At 46.6% G+C, this 20164-nt stretch overlaps 1 protein-coding gene across 2 annotated transcripts in view; it reads left to right on the plus strand.

Moving 5' to 3' along the window:
- The window catches only part of KCNQ3 (potassium voltage-gated channel subfamily Q member 3), a 247838-nt gene extending 229237 nt beyond the window's left edge, over nucleotides 1-18601 (plus strand). Inside the window, exons 10-15 of one of the 2 annotated variants that reach the window (XM_032468217.1) lie at nucleotides 52-254; nucleotides 1120-1222; nucleotides 3208-3339; nucleotides 5788-5886; nucleotides 7647-7731; nucleotides 9210-9529. In XM_032468217.1, the coding sequence (XP_032324108.1) occupies nucleotides 52-254; nucleotides 1120-1222; nucleotides 3208-3339; nucleotides 5788-5886; nucleotides 7647-7731; nucleotides 9210-9308 (721 nt within the window). In that variant the 3' untranslated portion in view covers nucleotides 9309-9529. Of the gene's footprint in view, nucleotides 1-51; nucleotides 255-1119; nucleotides 1223-3207; nucleotides 3340-5787; nucleotides 5887-7646; nucleotides 7732-9209; nucleotides 9530-9815 lie in introns of those variants that run through there. The other variant, XM_032468216.1, reaches the window with a different exon arrangement.
- The last annotated feature ends 1563 nt before the right edge of the window (nucleotides 18602-20164 follow it).

Here is a 20164-nt window from a genome sequence, read left to right on the forward strand (position 1 = left end):
CGAAAGCCTGCACTCAAGGAGGAAAATTGTTCACTTTTGCTTATTTTGTAGCCAAAAGCTGGGTCTCTTGGATCGGGTTCGCCTTTCTAATCCTCGTGGTAGCAATACTAAAGGAAAGCTATTTACCCCTCTGAATGTAGATGCCATAGAAGAAAGTCCTTCTAAAGAACCAAAGCCTGTTGGCTCAAACAATAAAGAGCGTTTCCGCACCGCCTTCCGCATGAAAGCGTATGCTTTCTGGCAGAGCTCTGAAGGTAACGCCTTCCTCTTCCTCACCCCGTCTCTCCACGCTCCTCCTGCCACGCCCTCTTCCTGCCCCTCTCCCTACCTCCCTCTCTCCCTCCCCCGGAGAAGAACCCTCTAGTCTACAAAGTAGCCCCTTCCTACCCTCCCTGAGCCAGCCTCTTGCCTGGTTTCATCCTCATCACGGGGCTGGAGGCATCTGTGCTAGATCCCTGCACTCACGGACAAAGGGCCCACGTTAGCTGTCCTCCTGGGCCAGGATCTCTAGGGAGCCTTGGGACCTACCACCGTGGGTCCTAAGGTTGGCCATGATGAGCGCACTGCCATGGAGGTCACCTTGAAGGATGGAGAGGGGCCAGGTGCAGAGTGATTCTGGACACCTGGGAGCCTCAGCACCCGCATGGGGTGGGAAGAGGATCAGAAAAGCACCCCATGGGGGCTGTAGGAGCGATGGGTCTGTGTGCCCCTTTCATTTATGAAGAGGGAGGCTGAGCAGAGTTCAGAAAGTGACCCCCCCACCCAGGCTCACAAGGATAACAACTGACAGAGTGAGAATCTGGACCCAGGTCTGTCTGACAGACGCCCACGGGTGCGCCCTTTGCTGCCTCCGGGAACCCCAGAGTTCATGTCACCTCCATCCTAGCCTTCTCCCCAACCAGCAGTCCTGAGCTGCAGGCACTTCTGATTCAGACTTCAGGATAACGGAGGACGGATGCTGAGAAAGTGTGAATGACTTCACAAGTGGAGAACACTTGGAGGTTTCTGAAGTGGGAATGGAGACTCCGGGGGGTGAAGTTAGAAGGCTCTGTTTGAACCAGGTCCCCAAGCCTCTCCGAGTGCTGTGGCCTGCCACTGACATGTGTGTCTCCCTCCCAGATGCCGGGACGGGTGACCCCATAGCAGAAGACAGGGGCTACGGGAATGACTTCCTCATCGAAGACATGATCCCCACCCTGAAGGCCGCCATCCGAGCAGTCAGGTAATGAATGCTGCCTCCTCCCGCAACCCCACCCCCGTCCCCAGCCCCAGCTCAGCTTCCACAGGACGGGACTTTGTAAAGTTCTCTTGGGCTTTGGGAAGGTAACCCCTGAGTCAGGTCCAGAGAGTATGTCAATACCCTGTGGGGGCTGCTGTCTAAGGAAAATGATCTCTGCATTGGCAAGTCATCCTGGGCGACTCCTGTCAGGCTTCCACAGGCTCCAGCTGTCACCTTCTCATCTGACTCTGGTCACCATTTATTTTAAAGGATGTTGGGGAGGGGAGTGGACTGACATGGAGTTTTCTTCTTTTATAGCCTTCTTACTCAAAGGAGCTTTTCTTCCATCTGTCTTCATCCATCTAGTTTTTTTTTTTTTAATCAGCATTTTCAACAAGATAATCAGTTATAGGATTTGTGTGTGTGTGTCTGTTTCAGGCAAGACTATAATCCACCCTGGCCATTTCTGTTTTGTTTAGAATTCCACAGAAAAATAAAAATAGACTACTACTTAAAGAAAGCTTTGACCGGGATACAGGCTTAGAAGCACTCCCAGTGGTGGCTGTGAATTTGATTCGGAGTCTCAAAGAACCAGCCATGATAGTTTCAAAAGATTCCTGGTCCAACAGATCAGAGAAGCACAGTAGTTTATTGCCTGTGGACCTGTTTCCTCATGACACCATCCTGTACAACGTGCTAAAAATATAGCTGGATTAAAAACCAACTACCGAGATTCGTAACTGGTTGAATAATCTTACTCAAAGAACACCAGTGAATGAATCTGTGTTGAGCGAGAGAGGGTCTCTGCTGGGAGGCTTCATGGCCTGGCTTCTGCCCTGTCCTTTATAGAACTGTCATTGATGCCTAGTTCAGGGGTTGGCAAACTTTTTCTGGAAAGAGCCAGACAGTAAATATGTCAGGCTTCATGATCCATAGGTCTCCGCTGTATTTGCCTTTGATTTTGTAGTGAAAAAGCCACTGTAGACAGTATATAACTGAATGGCTGTGGCTGTGTTCCAACCTGACTTTACTTTCAAAAACAGACAGTGGGCCACATTCGACCTGCAAGCCATCGTTCCCGACGCCAACCTTAGGCGGAGCTACAAAAAAGGGCAGGCTTAGAAAATGACCCAGAATTGGAAAGGACAGCAAGCTGGATGGTCCAATCGATATACCAAAATAGTTTTTAGTGGCTAAAGCCATGAGCAGTGACGTCGAGACAAAACAAGATTTGAATGCACCATAAAAAAAACCTTCGCAAGTATGAGATGGGAGGGTCTGGGTAGGTGTGTTTCCTATCACTGGCCTGAGATGAGGGGTTTTAAATGACACAGTGCTCAGCAGGAGTTGCCCCTGTGATGGGGCTTTCAAGGATGACTTAGACTGGTTTCCAGGAAAATGGAAGTGAGGGTTCATCATCTAAACGTTCTGGGAGCCTGACTTTACTGACAACCTGAGAAAACTCAGGGAACAGAAGCTCTCTTTTCTCTTCCAGGAGCTCATAAGCCAAAGGATTAAGGAGACTGTCCACTGGCCTCAAATAGAAAGCAGCATGACACCGTGATTAGGACCATGAGCCTTGTCCGCATACAAACCTGGGTTTGGGGAAAGCTCCGGCATTGTTGGCTAGACGGCCCTGGGGAAATGCTAACACTCTCTCTGCCACAGTTGCATCATCTCTGAATCGATCTATTAGCAAATTGTTCAGAACGTACTTAGCTCAGTGTCTGGCATATGCAACAAATTGTTATTGTTTATATTCACATTGTTACTGTGAATTTCTTACTGTTGAAATGATTGGAAGGAGAGGCACTAGCCAGCCTAATTCAGTGGGATTCAAAGAACCAGGACCAGGAGCTGGAATTTCTTCTCATCAAGTCATTTCTCTCTGGTTCTTTTCTACCCCCTACCCCAGACTGTTAATCTTGTATCATAATTTCCTTCACTCTCCACTCCTAATGCACAAACGTCTCTACTTTGCCTCACAGAATTCTACAATTCCGTCTCTATAAAAAGAAATTCAAGGAGACTTTGAGGCCTTACGATGTGAAGGATGTGATTGAGCAGTATTCCGCAGGACATCTTGACATGCTTTCCAGGATCAAGTACCTTCAGTCGAGGTAAGACAGCACGCCTGGAAGGATGATGCCCTCCTGACTGCTAAAGAACCAGACAGAGCCAGGCCAACCTTAGAGCTGAGGGTGAAGGGCATTCAGAGATGACCCACAGTGCAGGGGAGACATTTGAAGAACAAAAACATCCATCAAGCAAGGACATCCAGGTCAACCAACACGAGATCCAACAGGCTGGGAAGAAGTTCTGTGACACTGACATGGCCGAGGTCAACACCCTGACCAGGCCTCATGTAGAGAAAAGGCGTCTGTCCTACTGGCCCCTGAGTCTGATGCTCTGGACATTGCCAACAAAACTGGGATTATCCAAAATGAGTCCAGCTCACTAATTCCAAATATAAATCTGTCACCTGATGAGAAGTTCATCAAGTGTTATTTGTAACAGTGAAACAGACTAGATTCCCAACTAATAATGGCCACCATTTTTGTTGAGCATCCGGGAGCTCTAGGTCTGTTGGTCTAATTCCCTATAACCCCCTAAGATAGTGCATTACCGCTGCCCTCTTACCAGTGAGCAAACTGAAGCTCAGAGGGCAAGGGACTTACCCAAAATTACCCAGCTAGAACGTGGCAGAGCTGCAAGTCAAACCAGATCCAACTGGTTACACAACTCCTGTTCTCTGTAACACACAAGAAGAGAATGGAACCTGCTGTTACTAAAAAGTTAGACAGCCATCAAATGACATTTAGAAAATGTATCCAATGGGACAAAAATGATGTGATCTGTGAATACACACATATACGCGTAATGTGATCACTAATAGTACACTCAGATATATATATATGTATATATACAGGTACATATGAATATATACTTACACTCACATATATATGATCATACTTATAGAGAGTCTGCCTAGATCTTGTGATGATATTAACTATTATATTTGTTCAGTATGATTATAACACCTACCAGGAAATACACACAGCACAGACACACTCTCCCTTATAGGAGCCTAGAGAAAAGGGTGTAAGACTGCCCCCAAGGGGTGACAGCGGCTGTACTGAGGTCATGAGTCCATGTGTGATGGTATTTTTTACTTTTTAAATTTATCAAATCTTTAATGAATTGTAAAAATGTCCTTTTTAAAAAACTATTTAAAATAACTAAAGGACAAGTTGATGCCAAGTCGTAGAACTGACATCAAGGGAGCCAAAGCTCTGTCTGAGGCTTACTCGCTGACCTGTGTGAGATTTCAAATCGACATGAGTCAGGTCCTCTCTGGACCTCAGTTTCCTCATCTGAACGTCTCCCCACTGGGTGTCCTGCAGAGTGAACAGGGGCCATCACACTGAATGAGATGGACTTTAGCGATGCTGTTGGGCTCGAAGGATGCTTATTTGCGACCTTCCTTTATCCGTAAATGGAATACCAAAGGTGACTGCCTAGCCCAGAGGCGACCACCCAGTCAGTGCTCCATGCCTGCTGAACAGAAAGATGCGTGAACGAGTTCTGAGCCTACCGTGCTGTTATTTGTGCAAGTGTGGCTCTCTGAGAGATGGAAAGAGAGGCGTGATGTCTAGGACATGCCAGGCTCCAAAAATACTGACCCATCTTCGTGTGCATTGAGTGGACCTTTGCACAGTCATTGTGTTGGATATTCATCAGGCAGATGTGTTTCTGTGCATCTTGGCTGGAGGTTGATGCCTAAGTGGGGACTAACTGCCTACCCCCAGCTGTGCTGTGCACTAGACCAGAGAGGAAGGGAGGGTGACTGAGTGCATGGTGCTGTCCGTGGAGGAGCAGGTGTGTTTACAGAGAGACGGAGTGAGCCGCGGCCACTTCTGGGAGTGTGGTCCTCGCAGTCCTGGGCCTGTGATCAGCCTTCGCGGCTGCCCCACACTGTGCCCCGCCCCTGCCCTGCGTCTCCATGGGGGATGTTTTTTTCCTCTTGTGCTCGGGGTGGCATGGCTCAGGAGCTGATGCCTCATGCAGAAATGGAAGCAGGGTGTGGGAGCTAGTGTTGAATCCATCCCTCTAACGGCTTGAGAAGCCTGCAAAGCAGCAGAGGAAACAGCACAGCTGAAAACAGAGCCTAGAATTCAGTGGGAAAAAATCCCTAACTAGATGTTTGGGGAGGAATAAAAGAGCTGGAAGACCAGGTAAGTTGTAACACACGTGCCATTTCCTATGAGCAATAACAAGACGTGACCCTCATCCCATCTCGGTGGTTTGGCTGCCTGTCTTTCCTCTGGAATGGAGAGATGCTCTGGGTACCACTGGACAAAAAAAAAAAAAAAAAAAAAGATATATTGAGATTATAAATTCTGTTTCTTTCTCTCTGTCTCTCTCCCCTCATTCCTTTTCCCCTTCGTCTCTCTTTTTCCTCTTCTCCTTTATATTCCAAACCCATACCTGACAAAAGACGGAACAGAATGAATTGCACATAAAGCTCGTTGTCATTTAACACCCCCTCTCTCTGTGTTCTCTTTCAGAATAGATATGATTTTCACCCCTGGACCTCCATCTACTCCAAAACATAAGAAGTCTCAGAAAGGGGCAGCGTTCACCTTCCCATCCCAGCAGTCTCCCAGGTGGGGCCCGTGGTCATGGACTGCCAGGCTGTGTAGTACCACAGCCCGCAGAGCATCCCCATCCCTGAATCTCAGCTGGGCCCCTTTGTGGTTGGGTGAGGTTGTCAGTCCCCTAAATAAGAGGACGAGAGAGAGTCTGAAGCCTGTTCCAGCTCGTTTGAGAGGTTTCTGTTTGAGACTTAACGGCCACTCTCCCCAGACCTTGTGGGTGACACTCCTTTTTATGGCTACTGAAAATGAAACTAACAGTTTCCTTGTTATAAAATAAGAGGAAACTTTTGAGTTTTATTGGAAGCAAAAGAACACTGCATATTAGCTGAGCCCAAGGCGTTCCTGGTCAGCTGTTTTGGCTTTTCCTCCGTCGTCACCCATGACTGATTGATTCTCCTCCCAGAACGGAGAGAAGGAAGGAAATGAGCTGTCAGCCTCCTGACAGCATTGTAACAGGCAGAGCTCTGTCCTGCAACAGAGCAGCTCTGCTGTCCCTCAAAAAATGTTTGAAAATTGTCCTTTTCTAGGTCCTGACGCACAAGGAGCAGTCCTTTAGAAAACCCACTGCCTGAATTTATACTTCTTTTTCCCAAATGTCTTCAAGGCAGGTAACATAAACAAATGAAGGGAGTTAGGCACAAGAAGTAGTAGATACCTTATAATAACAAGGCTCCTCATTATGAAAGAAGGAAGTGCATAAGAATGATGAGATAAAGCATCAAATCTTCCACCTCAGTCCTGGGGATGGAATAGCCAGCGGTAAACCACGGGGCCCTAGAGGGCGCACGCCCCACCCCAAGGAGGTAATTGTTACTCTGTTCTGCTGTTGCTAATTTTAGGAATAAAAATCCTCTGTTTCCAGATAGTCCCATTTCTCAAGAAAAGCTGAATACCCAGATTTTATGTGCAAGTCCCCCTTTCTGAGATGGCTTAAGTGTTTTAAAACCCCGTGCAAGCTAAGGGAGATGGATTCAGTACCTCGGGGCCACCAGGTTTTGACACCTGCTTTCATTCAAGACTGCTCAGCCCAAGACAGGCCAGAGACCTTGCGGGAGTCACCAGCCTAGGGAGAAAAATCAGCTGCCCAGAGAGTGCCGGCTATGAATGGTTTTTGAGCGACAGCGAGACTCCCTGAAAGTTCTTTTCCGTGTAGAACTTACTGTCGAAACTAACTGGAATTTAGGCAGATACGGGCTGTGTCTGGCCAGGAAGTAAGTGCGGCCCACTTCTCAGTCCTGTCACCTGCCGGCAGCGTCTTTGGCATCATTTTCCAGATTTAGCATCTGTTTTCCACTCTTAACAAAATGGAACAGGGGAAATATTGGTACCCACTGGGTATAATTTCAGAGATGGGACAACCCCTTCCCCACCCTGCCCTCCCCACCCCACACTCAGAGTAGAAGCTCTCAACCCATAGTTTGAAAGGTAAAGGCAAAGGAATGTAATTGAAAGGAATCAAACACTCTAGGCACAGTTAGGTGCTTTGACCCCAAAGGGTTAACCTTGACCCAAAGCTTCCTAACAGCAGCTTAACCTTCAGCTTTCCATTTTTCTGCCGTCAGCACAGTAAGCCTGAGACGTCTGTGTTGAAGGCAGGAAAGTGCTGGCCTTCCCTGACTCTCAGGTGCCCCCAGAGCTGCGTGGCCTCTTCCAGACCACTAGGCCTGAGCACGAGGATAGTTCCAGGGGCCACGGCCCACCTCGCTGACATGACCTGGCAAAGCGAAACTAGCTATGACGCTCTTACAGAATTATGGGCTCTTTCCTAGGAACGAACCATACGTAGCCAGACCATCCACATCCGAAACCGAAGACCAAAGCATGATGGGGAAGTTTGTGAAAGTCGAAAGGCAGGTAGGTCCATAAGTGTGTTTTCTATGTCTGTGAGTCTGTCTCTGTTTTGTAAATAAACTTATGATTACTAGAGGGGTGGAAGGGAGTAGGGAGGGATAAATTGGGAGTTTGAGATTTGTAGATACCAACTACTATATATAAAATAGATAAACAATAAGGTCCTACTGTATAGCACAGGGAGCTATATTCAATACCATGTAATGGCTTATAATGAAAAAAATATGAAAAAATATACATGTATTTATACATATATGTATGTATAAGTGAATCACTGTGCTGTACACCAGAAACTAACACAACATTGTAAATGGACTATACGTCAATTGAAAAAAAAAAAGAAGGAAAGGCAGGTAGGTCCTTCCTTCCCTCCCTAAAAATACAAGCACATGAAATCTATTTTCACATGCCATTTTTTTCATCAGGGGATGATATACTTGAAAAGGACGTGCGAATGAAATCCGTGATTTAGCACTTGATGGGCTGGGTGGTCACATGCAAGCGGATTAGTTGCTCTGAGCCTCAGTTTCCTCGTCTGTCAGACGTGGATTTTACAACCCCATAAGGTTGCTGTGAGGATTAAATCGGCTGATACCTGTCACTTACCTAGAGCAGTCGCTGGCGGACAGTAAACCCTCAACCAGGCGGCGAGTATCATCCTCACGGTGTTTAAGGAATGTTCGTTCCTTTGTGCACACTTTCTGTGGTCGCCACCCTCCTTCTCTCAAAGTCCGAGTCTGTGTGGCCCGAGTGAAAGGCCTGGAAGAGGAGGGCATGCGTGGGGCTCATTCAGGGCAGAAAGAAACCAGCCCGCTCACTCACAGCACCTCCTGCCACTCACGCCTCATTTCCGCAGTAGAGCACCTTCTATTTCAGCATCGTTCACCCAGCTTTACACTAGATAAATAGCCTTTAGGGTTTTCTGTAGGATCCCTATCAATCCTTTTATTTTATTCATAACCCCAAATTAGATCTGTGCAGGAGAGGCCAGAGGACATTTGAATGATTCTTCTTTTCCGGTCTATCAAGAAAATCACTTTCCATCTTTAAATTTTAATTTTTAATCTCAGCTCTTCCGTTTCCGAGCTCTGTGACAATTGACAAGTTACTTCATCTCTCTGGGCCTCTATTTCCTCACCTGTAAAGGAGAGATAATAATAGTATCCACCTCCTAGAGCTGTTAAGGAAATTAAGTAAGTTCATATCTTTGAAGTGCATACTGACTGCTCGGTAAGTGTTGGTTATTGTGAAGCCTTGGGCATCAGCTCGGCCATTCCCTGTTCTGTGCTCCTTGTCTTCGTCTGTAAGAGGGGTGCTGCACCTGCCTGCAGGGCTGGCTCCCTGCAAGCTATGCATTGCCAGGGAAAGAACATCACACGCGCACAGGCATGCTCACTGTGTCTCACAGAGATTTCGGTGAGTTCTCAGTTTTGTAGGTTGGAACAGATAGGCACAACTTATATTAGTGTCTCTTCCGCCAGCCTCCAGGGCCCCTGGGCACAGTCTCCAGATCTGAGAAGCTCAATTCTTGTGAACCACTGCCTGCCCTTATCTCTTTGGGACTTAACCTCACTGTGTAGACGAAATGCACATGAACAATCTAGATGCTTCTAAGGGAGTGTTCGCAAATCAAGAACTTCTTATTAAAATCTTGTAATAACCTGTGATGAAAAAGAATCTGAAAAAGAGTATATATGTATGTATAACTGAATCACCAAAATGAACAAAACATTGTAAATCAATAATACTTCAATTAAAAAAAAAAAAAGAAGAACTCCAGCTCCTTGACCCAAACAGCAGCAGCCAGGCCACCCCCTTCTCAGGTAAAACTTGTCCTTGAACCCTCTCTCTGCTTCCAGGCATCACTTTCTGCAGAGCCCTTGCCTGGGTTGTTTCTAGATGAGCACTAATTCAAACGGAAGGCGAGAAGTCAGGAGGCAGGAAAGAATCTGCTGTTGTGATTCTTACGACTTGCAGGAACCTTCTCCCCTTCTGGGAAGCAAACGCTGTAGTTTTTCCTCCCGACTCAGCACAAGAACGCCCAGGCCCAGAGGCAGCAGTGACTCCCGCTTCCTTGTGTTTTCCAGGTCCACGACATGGGGAAGAAGCTGGACTTCCTCGTGGACATGCACACGCAGCACATGGAGCGGCTGCAGGTGCGCCTCACCGAGCTCCACCCGGCCAAGGGGCCCTCCTCGCCCGGCGACGTGGAGAAGGAAGAGGACAACAGGGACTCTGACGTGAAAGCCAGCATCTGTGACTATTCCGAGACAGGCCCCCCCGAGCTCCCCTACAGCTTCCACCAGGTGCCCCTCGACAAAGTTGGCCCCTATGGGTTTTTCGCTCACGACCCAGGGAACCTGCCCCACGGGGGACCCAGTTCCGGAAAGGTTCACGCCACCCTTTCCTCCTCGGCAACGACGCACGTGGAAAGGCCCACGGTCCTGCCTATCCTGACTCTTCTCGACTCTCGAGGGAGCTACCACTCCCAGGCTGAACTGCACGGCCCCTGCCCGGAGCGGGTGTCCCCCGGGCAGAGACGCAGCATCACCCGGGACAGTGACACACCCCTGTCCCTGATGTCGGTCAACCATGAGGAGCTGGAACGGTCTCCAAGTGGCTTCAGCATCTCCCAAGACAGAGATGATTATGTGTTTGGCCCGATTGGGGGGTCGAGCTGGATGAGGGAGAAACGGTACCTCGCCGAGGGTGAGACAGACACGGACACCGACCCCTTCACGCCCAGCGGTTCCATGCCTCTGTCATCCACAGGGGACGGCATCTCTGACTCCATATGGACCCCTTCCAACAAACCCACTTAAAAGGGGTCATGGGCTGACTCCTCCTTGTAATGTAGACGGACTTTGTACAGCTCACTTGCTCTCACACCCGCCACGTACCGGTGAGACCACCGATGGCTGCATCAAATGCATGCATGTGCGTGGTGGCCCCACCTGGGCTGGGGCTTGTCACCGCCCTTTTCCTCCCCAGGTCACCACAACGAAGCTGCTTCCTTTCAAGCATGGTTTGCATGACTTTACACTATATAAATGGTACCGCTAATCTCTTCTAGGTTACACATTAATCTGCTGTTCTTACTTTGAATCGTGACTGGACCAGGACAGGGAGAAATTACTGATGAGCTGTGCTGTGTCTGTGTGGCTGGCTGGTTGGGGTTTTGGTTTGGTAAGCAGAGACAGTAGTTTAAGTTATTTCTCGGATCATTGCCCCTTGCTGTAAAACACTCTGACAGTTAACTGTTTTCTAAAGCAAGCAAATAATTCTCTCAACAACAAAAAAAAATGCATTGCATATCAATGAGGTTGCCTGCAGAGCTAACGCGAGAGAGGAACGAGGTCGTCATCACATCTCCGAAACCAAGAATTTAAAACATTATTTTATTAAGGAAAAACTGGGAAAACTTTCCAGAAGCTCTCAAAGGGACCTCACTTGGTCTGTCATTGTCAACTAGCACGCCTCAGTTTCCTCGTCTATAAAAGGTGGTGGCAATCCCAAGTGTTGCGTTTCAGATGAGTTGTGAATAGGCAGGAAGAAAACACACACACACACACACACACACATGCACACACATTAAAATGGTTCCCTATTTATGTAGCCAAAGATAACAAAATTTATCAGAAGTGGGGTGCCCCTCTGGGCAGGAGCTAAGTTCAGTGCCTTCAAAATGACGTTCCAACTCACATTCCTCCCCATGACACTTGTACAAAATCTCAAATAGGAACGAGAGTCAAGAGGGCACACAGAAATTATCTGGTCCAAGTCCTTCCTTGTAAAAATGAGACACCTGAGGCTCCAGTAAAGAGATATGCCTGAGGTCACTCTGTTGTCCCCTGGAGAGCTGGGACTCAAAGCCCACTCAGCTGACTCGCTCCAGGCCCTGGTCTCCTCCCACCGCACCGGCTCTGCGGTTTCCATGACAGGACCCAGAAGTTGGGCCAAGCTGCCTGTGCTCTGTGGTGTGTGGAAAGCACTCACGACACAATATAGCCAGCGGAGAGGGCTGTCAGCTTTGATGGCAAAACACGCTTGCCTGATGCTTTGCAGTTTGGATTCAGGAAAAAAAAAAAAATACACAGCAAGCTACAACATTTCTTAATATGCAAATGGACGAAATTTCCAGAACCATCCAGTTTTACCCCTCTAGATTTTTTAAACCACATGTAACCGTAAGACCAGCTGAAGTGTGCGCAGACAGGCTGGAGCACACTACTATGTGAGGATTAAGATTAGGCAGAAGCCATCCTGTTGTGAGATGTCGCTACTCTCTGAAATGCGCTGATGTACAAGGCTAATTAGCTGAGTGACTTCTCTGCAGTGTTATTGTCTCACTCTTTTCCCATATCGAAGCCCTGATGGTGGGTGGTTGCCATGGCAACCATCAAGCTGATTGAAATAGCCTAAGTGAATGTCTACATTCCACCAGTGTTCTCCATCACAGTCTTGTCAAGAGCCGTAGTAGCGGTGGCGGATGCAAGGTTGATGGTTACATCTTCACCTAATGCAGGGATCTTGCACGGTATTGGAAAGAGGAGATACTTCCTCAGAGCTTGGTTTCTTTCAGCCCACACATCAGTGGGTACCTGTGTAAAAGGCTCAGAGTAGAGTAATAGTGAAGGCTCAGCTCCTGACTTCAGGAACTTGCAACCAAAGCCTGAAGTCCTTGGCACTGTGAGTGGTAGAAAGGGAGTTTTGCATGGAGAGTCCCACAAAGGGATGGGTGTTGACTTTGAAGTCCAAGGTAGGAAATACAAAAGAATAAGCAGGTACATCAGACGTGAAACCCCCTCCCCATTGGTTTGCCATTTGACATTCTGGCCATCTGAAGGGCAAAGGGCATAGGTCATTTCTTCCTCCTCCTGGCTCCCTTCAATATGGCTGAAAGTGCCACTGAGGCTGATGACCTAAGAAACCTTATTCCCCTTCCTTAGAGCTTGGTTCTTGATTCTGACCTTCCTGGAATTTTCCAGAAGAAATGCTTGAGCTACCTACCATCTAACATGCCACTTACTTTTTTCTATCTTATTAATATTCTTGCAGAACTTACTGGCCTCAGTATCGTACAAACAGAGGCATCTTCCAGGAGCTCAGTAGAGTTCCCAGCTGGGAGGGTGAGACTTTCTCATCCTCCAGTTAAAATTAGTTACCGTGGACCCAAAATTAGAGGATTGCCTTAAGTTCTTTCAATAACTGACAAAGGATTGGAATTTCTATCATTTTCCAAACCGCAGGAGGGCAGTCTAGCTTCCCTGCTGCATCCTCAGGTCAGGATGGCAGGGATTGGGTTTGTGCTGATTACCTATCTCCAGCGTGGAGTATGTTGTCTTTATCAGTGTAGACAAAGGCAAATTACATTTTCATGAATGAATAAATAATAAGAATCTTAAGAGCTGTCCTTTCCCATCTAAGAAAACAAACAAACAAAAAATGACCTTCTGGAATATTCTGCCTTGATACTCCTTTTTTTTTCCCCCCAGAAAACACATTCCAGAAATGCAAACCCAACCTACTCAAGGTGCCTGCCCATAGACACAATCGTCAACATGACTGACCCTGACGAAGTAGAAAGTTAGGGTCTGAGATTGAATATAAGTTACAGGGAGAAACTGTGTGTGCCTCCGCAAAGATCTTTTTGTCAAACAAAAAAACAGCATGGTGGAATCATCCAACAGAATTAGTTAATAACTCAGCCTAAAATTATTCTACTTCAGATATACCGGTGGTTCTGAAGCTTGCCCAGGAAATTACAGGAGTTTCAGCAGAATACATGAAATAGTAACAGATTAAGTCCATCATAAAAATGAGGTATGATTTTCTCAAGTGAAACTATGATCTTGTATGTATTCGGTTTCTGTGTGTGACAGCATGATACATGCAAAATTTAAGTGGTCATCTTTCTAGCAAGATCAAAATTAATGGGGTGAATCCACTTTCCAAATGTTGGGTGAAAGGTGGTCCCATTGGACTGAGAAGAAAGTACTTGATCAATTTTGAATTTTGACTGTCAGATACTAGCACCCAAGCAAACACTGAAGGTGGTTTTTTTTTTTTAAATAATTGTGAGAGGAAAAGGAAAAGGAAAAACATCAAATTGAGAACGTTCTAGTCACTAACTGTATTCGTTCTGGAAACTGAGAGATTAGACTTACTAGATGTGGCCCTAGTTTTCATGAAAACATAGCCAGAAAATTGCAGGGTATATTGCAATTCAAATGAGCTAATCAAAAATTACACTTCCAATGCCTGTTTTGTGTCAGGCACTGTAAGTTGAAAAAATACTTACAGAAAATGCTAATGTAACAGGATCTACTCACAACTTGCCAAGACCACTCTCAGAATCCCATGCCACTCTGATGAGTGCGACAAAAACATTCATTTGTTTATTCATTTACAAGATTTATTAAGTACCACTTACCATCAGAAAGTGAAGAATCTGGTGGCCTTGAATTATAGGAGGTCCCCTCAAACTATGTCTACCAGAAATGGAAAGAAACTGATTTCATCCCTGAAGACAGCTCTGTACAGACAAGAATGCTTCCTAGATTGGAATCAGCGAGAGACTGAACATGGAGGGGAGTGAAAGCAAAAAGCCTGCTTCAAAGCGCTAATGGCACCGTCAGCTCGGGGAAGGCTGAGTGAGCTATAAGCGGGCTTTGAGTTTGGGTTCAGTGGTTTGGACTTTATAGCGCCAGGTAAGCTGTTCAAGAAGGAGGTTCTAGAGTATCTGAGAAGGTTCTTGGAGAAACCAGCTTTCTCTTCCTCTCCGAATCCCTAACATGATTGACACCAGGCAAGGCTTTGGTCTACTTCCATTCCATTGTGTTGACCAAGAGAAGCTTATGCTAAAAGCCAATCGACGACATCTATTTTGAGAGAAAAGGGTCACTCTGCTTCTGGAAACCTGCAGATCAAAATCTCCCGGGGAAAGAGAAGTGATGTGTCCAGTGTCCTAAGAAGTCCAAGCACACCCAGGCTTCCGCCAGAAGATGCCACATAGTTGGCCTTTGTTTTCCATAAATACACGTCCAAGGCACCTAGAAGCACAAGGATTGTCTTTCCTTTCTGAACCCCAGGCATCCTGAAGATTTGGTCCCATGTCCTCACTTGTCTTTGAAGGCTTGCTTGTTTCAGGATGAACATTTTAAAGACTGTAAGTCCTTTCTTTGTATTCAAATCAACCCAAAGTTTTTGTGTCACTTACGTTACGCTATTCAAAACTGAGCCAACAGTCCCCTAAATCCGTGAGCACGTATCATGATGCCCAGGCTAGAACACGTTAGGAGCCAGGCGGTCTGCATAGCTTTAGTGGGTGAGGAAACTAGTGATGCCAAATAGATCCCTGGATGAAAATTTGAGTTTTAGGATGTTCAGACGTGCTTGACTTTTCTGACACGTTATGATTTTCAAAAGAGACAATCAATACAGATAAAGCCACTAGGACAGTGACTGCCATATAGGGAGACTGTATTGCACGCTCTTTTTTTACAGTATCTTTGGGCTCCGTTGCCCCCCTCTTTGTTACGACTTATGAATTCTAAATTTGCACTAGGAAATCTTTTCTCAGAAAAAGAGAAGATACAGCCCTAATTTTTACACAACAAAAATCGGGCACTTTCACCACTGGTATTTAAGTAAGAACATCTCTAGAAACAAAAATGCTTACTGTTTCCATTAAAATAAGGAAAAGCGTGAATGTTGGAATGAAGAGAGTAGGACTGTCAGGTCACAGTGGTTGGCTGTGGTGGTTCCATTGGACGCACAACACCAGATGTGGCACCATTCTCTCCAAGGATGATTTGTGAGGTGGAGCCAAATAGCAGGGATAATTAAATATAATGAAATGAATGGTTTAAACAAGGAAAGTCAACTGTGCCATGATGTCTGTCAGACAGATGCTAGCAATGAATGGAGAACTGCCAAGAAAGAGTTTAAGATTGGTCATATCCTCCCCAGGAGGGCTCGCTCCCAACCTTTAACAGCCTCAACTCCAGCATCCCTACTGTAGGAAACCTGTGACTAGTGTTTTGCTTTATCATCACAGATGCAGGGAGGTATAATTTCATAGATTCTTAGATGCTCAGAACAAGGGACCTGGATCACCAGAACAGCCACCTCTCTTTTTAGATCCAGAAGCAGAGGCTCAGAGCAAAGGGAATCACACTTTGCCAATCGGTGATTGAATGAGTGATTGGGTAGCAGAATCCAGAACTCAGGTCTCCTAACTTCTGGTCCAGATGTTGGAGGTCAAAAACTAAAATACCCAGTGAGAGCTCAAGTACTGCTGTTGGGACCAGGAGATGAGGCAGAACGCCCTGGTCCAGTGGAGAAATTGCTAAACCCGATACATCCCATCTCTGGAATACAACTGATGAAAAATGACAGTTCTTCCAAAACCTTGCTGTCTTCAAAAAGCATGGAAATACTATTACTTATGTGTGCCGTGAAGAGCAGGAATGAAGAACACACCCCTCCTCCGATCCCTTGACCTCTCCTACTTGTTTCCTCTTTGTCCTGCCAAGCTTAGACTGCTTCAGCAATTTGGTCCACCACCTGGACTCATTCAGCTCCAGAGTCATGCCTCTGATCATATCCTTATCTATAAGCCAATTTAACAGGACTTCTCTTGAAAAAATGTTATGGGTTTGATTTTTAAAAAATGGGATGTAATTTCTTTGGGGATCTATATGACCCCAAGTCGCCAGGTCTACTAATGTCACCCCTTTGCCCTGGGATCTCTGGGTCTCACGTGGGCACAGTCTGGTTCCTCCTGCCTTGTCCCAGAGAATGCCCATCTTGGTCAGGTCACAACTGGGTTCTCTTCACCAAAACTACCAAGAAGCAAACAGGATTCACCTGAGGATATCTTACGTTTGTGTGTTTTAGAACATGAACAGGGCTCTTCTGGCTCAAATGAGGATTTCCATAGTTGACTTCCACTTACACTGTGCTTGGGATAGACTTGGCAGGGCTCCCCCACAGCCCTTGTTACACCCGGTGGTGGGATGTTCAGTTCTCCTGAATCAGGCTGAACCTGGAGCTCCAAAAAGATGTTCAGAAAGAAAGGTGGTCAAGTGCTTGGACGGCAATAGATGACCCAGTGATCTTAAAGACTGTCATTCTACCTAAATCTTCTTAGTCTCCACACAGCACCATTCTGGGGTTAAAATAAGTTTCAGAGGGAAATAAGTCAAAAATGGGCTCTATATAAGAATAACCTGAGTGTGACTTACCATTATGCAGTCAAAAGCCTCACCCAGTGCTTAGAAATAATATTTATAATTCCTCTTAGACTTGTCAAATGGACTATAATTTAATGCCTAAGAGTAATGCAAAATGTTCTCTTCTCTTCCTCTGCCCACAAGACTGAGGTCAGGGAAGGGGAGAGAAACTCACCCTAAGTTCTTTTTATGAGTCGCATATGACGTCATATTTCTCTCTCTCTCTCGATTTCATGTAATTTTCATCATAAACGCACAGGGGAGATGTTACCCTTTCCATCTAACAGATGAGGAAGCTGATGGTGAAAGGGAGAAAACCATGCCAGAGGTCACATATGGTAAGAGGTAGAGGTGGGCTCTTAGCCAAAGCCCATGTACCTCCAAAGCTCATTCCTCCTCCACACCCCGAGTCTCTCAGGTCAATGGCAATGCTCCCGAACCGTGCCCTGTGATCTTCCACTCTGCCTGGCCTTCCTCCGCCCCATCGTCTTTACAGTAAGATGATCGCGGCCCCTTTGGTTCCCTGGAGAGAAGGGTGATTCCGTATTGATGCTCTCCTTGCTATTCAGCGGGCCCTGCCTGTTCCTTTGAGTGGTTTCACAATCCAGCCGTCAGTGGCAGAAAATGATGCCATGTAAATTATCCATCTGGTTCACGTTGGAACCCATTAGCCTGGGAGTTTGGTGTGGCTGCAGGTAATCCCACAAGCGCCACTTGTTCTTTGCCCCAAGGATCGCCTTTCATTGTTTTAACCGAAAAAGTTCAAATGTCCTTCCTGATTCTGGTCTTTTGTCTTTAGACTTTATTTCAGGGCTTTGAAAACCTGCAGAAAACAGGTGAGTCTTCAAAAACACTCTCTGGGAGGCCAAACGCTCAGAACAGTTGTGTTTCTCTTTCTCGGTATTTAACGATCAAGGTTCCCAGTGGAGAAGCCAACCTGATCTGATAATTGGGCCCTTCTTTTCCCCCGTGGATCCTTCTCCAAGGGAGGGGGGAGCAGCTCCACCCTCCAAAGTTCCCACGAGATTCCGAGTCCCGGCGGGAGGCCAAGTTCTAAGACTGGTGGTGACCATTTTGTCAAGCGTCAGGCATGAGGCGGGCTCTGCCCCATCTTGAAAATCACCTTAGCATGATGGACCAGCTTCATCAGATTGGTCAATCCTTCCCTGTTTTAAAGAGAAAAAGTGCTTTCCACGTTGCTTCCAATTGGATGTGACTATCCTTCTGTTTCTTTTTTTCTCTTTGTAATGGAGCAGTGATGGAAAACACCCATCTCTGAAGAGCAAATTGAGGTTTCCAGTGACATGACTCCACTGTGCTTGATTTCGGATTGTGTTTTCTTTAAGCCCCTTTCACGGCATAGGGTTCTGGTGCCTTTCTCCCTGAATTTGTCTCCTTGCCCCAAGCAGGCTTTCTTCACGTCTGGCTCACACGGGAACACGACTCTTCCACAAGTGGCCTTTAGTGCTCTTTATAATATGATTTCCTGTAATTTTTAAACTGTATGTGGAATTTATATTCTGGCTCTGTCCGATATTTGAACAACTTTAATAGGTTGATTTCCATATATATTATGCAAACAATTCTTACCTGATTTTTTATGTTCTATCTTAAAACAGATAAATCCTGCACCACTTATTAATAAAGAGACATTTCAATGATTATGTGGCAGAATGTTATTTGCTTTATTAAGGATGCAGAGTGACAAGCAAAGACAGTTCGTTATTGGTTGCGGTTGGGAGCAAGAGAAGGGGATTTGAGTATACTTGTAAAGAGCAGTTGAGAGGGAGAGAATCGAGACACAAGAAAAAAAATACAGCTGAAAGTTTTCTTAGCCACAAAGAGTGTATGATGTGGATGGCTCACCTCCTGGGAAACAGCCACCACACAGGTTGTGGAGGTACCGAGACTAATACATTTTCCAGCCATGGTTTTAAGACTTTATTACTCCCTTTTTATAGATGAGGAAGTCGAAGCCCAGAAACATACAGAGACCTGCCCAAGGACAGACATTAATCAGTGGAAGAGTCACAATTAGCGCCCCAGACCACCTACCCGCAAGGCTTGTCTGACTTTTGGAGAAGCTGCATGTCCTAGACCACGTGGGAGGGAGACAGCAGGGTGACCCAGGGAGACTGAGTCAATGGGGAGGAAATCAGTAAAGCTCATATCAGATCGCCTCTCTCTACTGTCAGTGCAGCAGGAAGGGATGTTTTCTCATGAGAAAGAGGGAGTTGGGGTGGGGAGCCTTTTTCTGCCTTGGTTTATCATCTGTAAAGGGGGTGGTGAATATGTACTTTGAAAGGTCATTGTCCTAGCAAAGGATCCAGCCTGCAGCAACTGTTCAGTGAGTGACAGCTTTGGACTCTATCCTGTGCCCACGAGCCTGGCTGCCTTAATTTGGGTTTCTATAAGAATAGGGCTAGGATGCTGGATGCAGGTAGTTTATTTGGAAAGTGATTCCAGAAAGTACAATTGAGAGAGTAGAACAGGGAGGGAGAAAAGCCAATGAAGAAAGAGCTGGTCCTTGTGGCCAACGGGGCTCAGTTCCACCAGGGACCCCCTGAGAACTCGTGTGAAATGTACCAAAGAATCGTTCCACCTCGGGACAGGCATCTGGGATGTTCACCCACTGACCTCTGCTCTGCCCTGGTTGAGAGCTGCCCCTGGGGCACTAAGTTCCCTCCTCTGCCAGGTGTCCCTGGGCTACAGCTGAGCAAGCTCCCGGGTGGGAAAGCTTAGTAAGGCAGAGGGCAGAGAGACGTGGGGAGGTGGGGAGCTGTCCACGACTGTGACCACGGGCGAGGGCACAGGTGGGCAGAAGGACAAGGGATGTGGTAACATCAGCATCTGATACATGAGCTCACTTCAAAACCCTGCACACAGGGAAGCCAAAACCCAGTCAGGTTGCCACAAATCACTCTGCACGTCAGACGGCAAGGCTGGCCAGCACTGGCCATGATGCCTGTGAACATTATTCACTGTGGAAACAGTGCCTGCAGCATCTAGGAAGCAGGGTAGGGACCCTTCTGCTAGGTTATCGTCCGGCTCCAAGGTCCACATCTGTCATCGTGAAGGCCTGTGGCTGACTTTGCCGCTATAAGAAGAGCATCCATCTAGAGAAAACTCTAACTCAAAAAGACACATGCACCCCAATGTTCACAGCAGCACTATTTACAATAGCCAAGACATGGAAGCAA

The sequence above is a fragment of the Camelus ferus genome, chromosome 25, assembly GCF_009834535.1.
Source record: "Camelus ferus isolate YT-003-E chromosome 25, BCGSAC_Cfer_1.0, whole genome shotgun sequence".
Classification (NCBI taxonomy): domain Eukaryota; kingdom Metazoa; phylum Chordata; class Mammalia; order Artiodactyla; family Camelidae; genus Camelus; species Camelus ferus.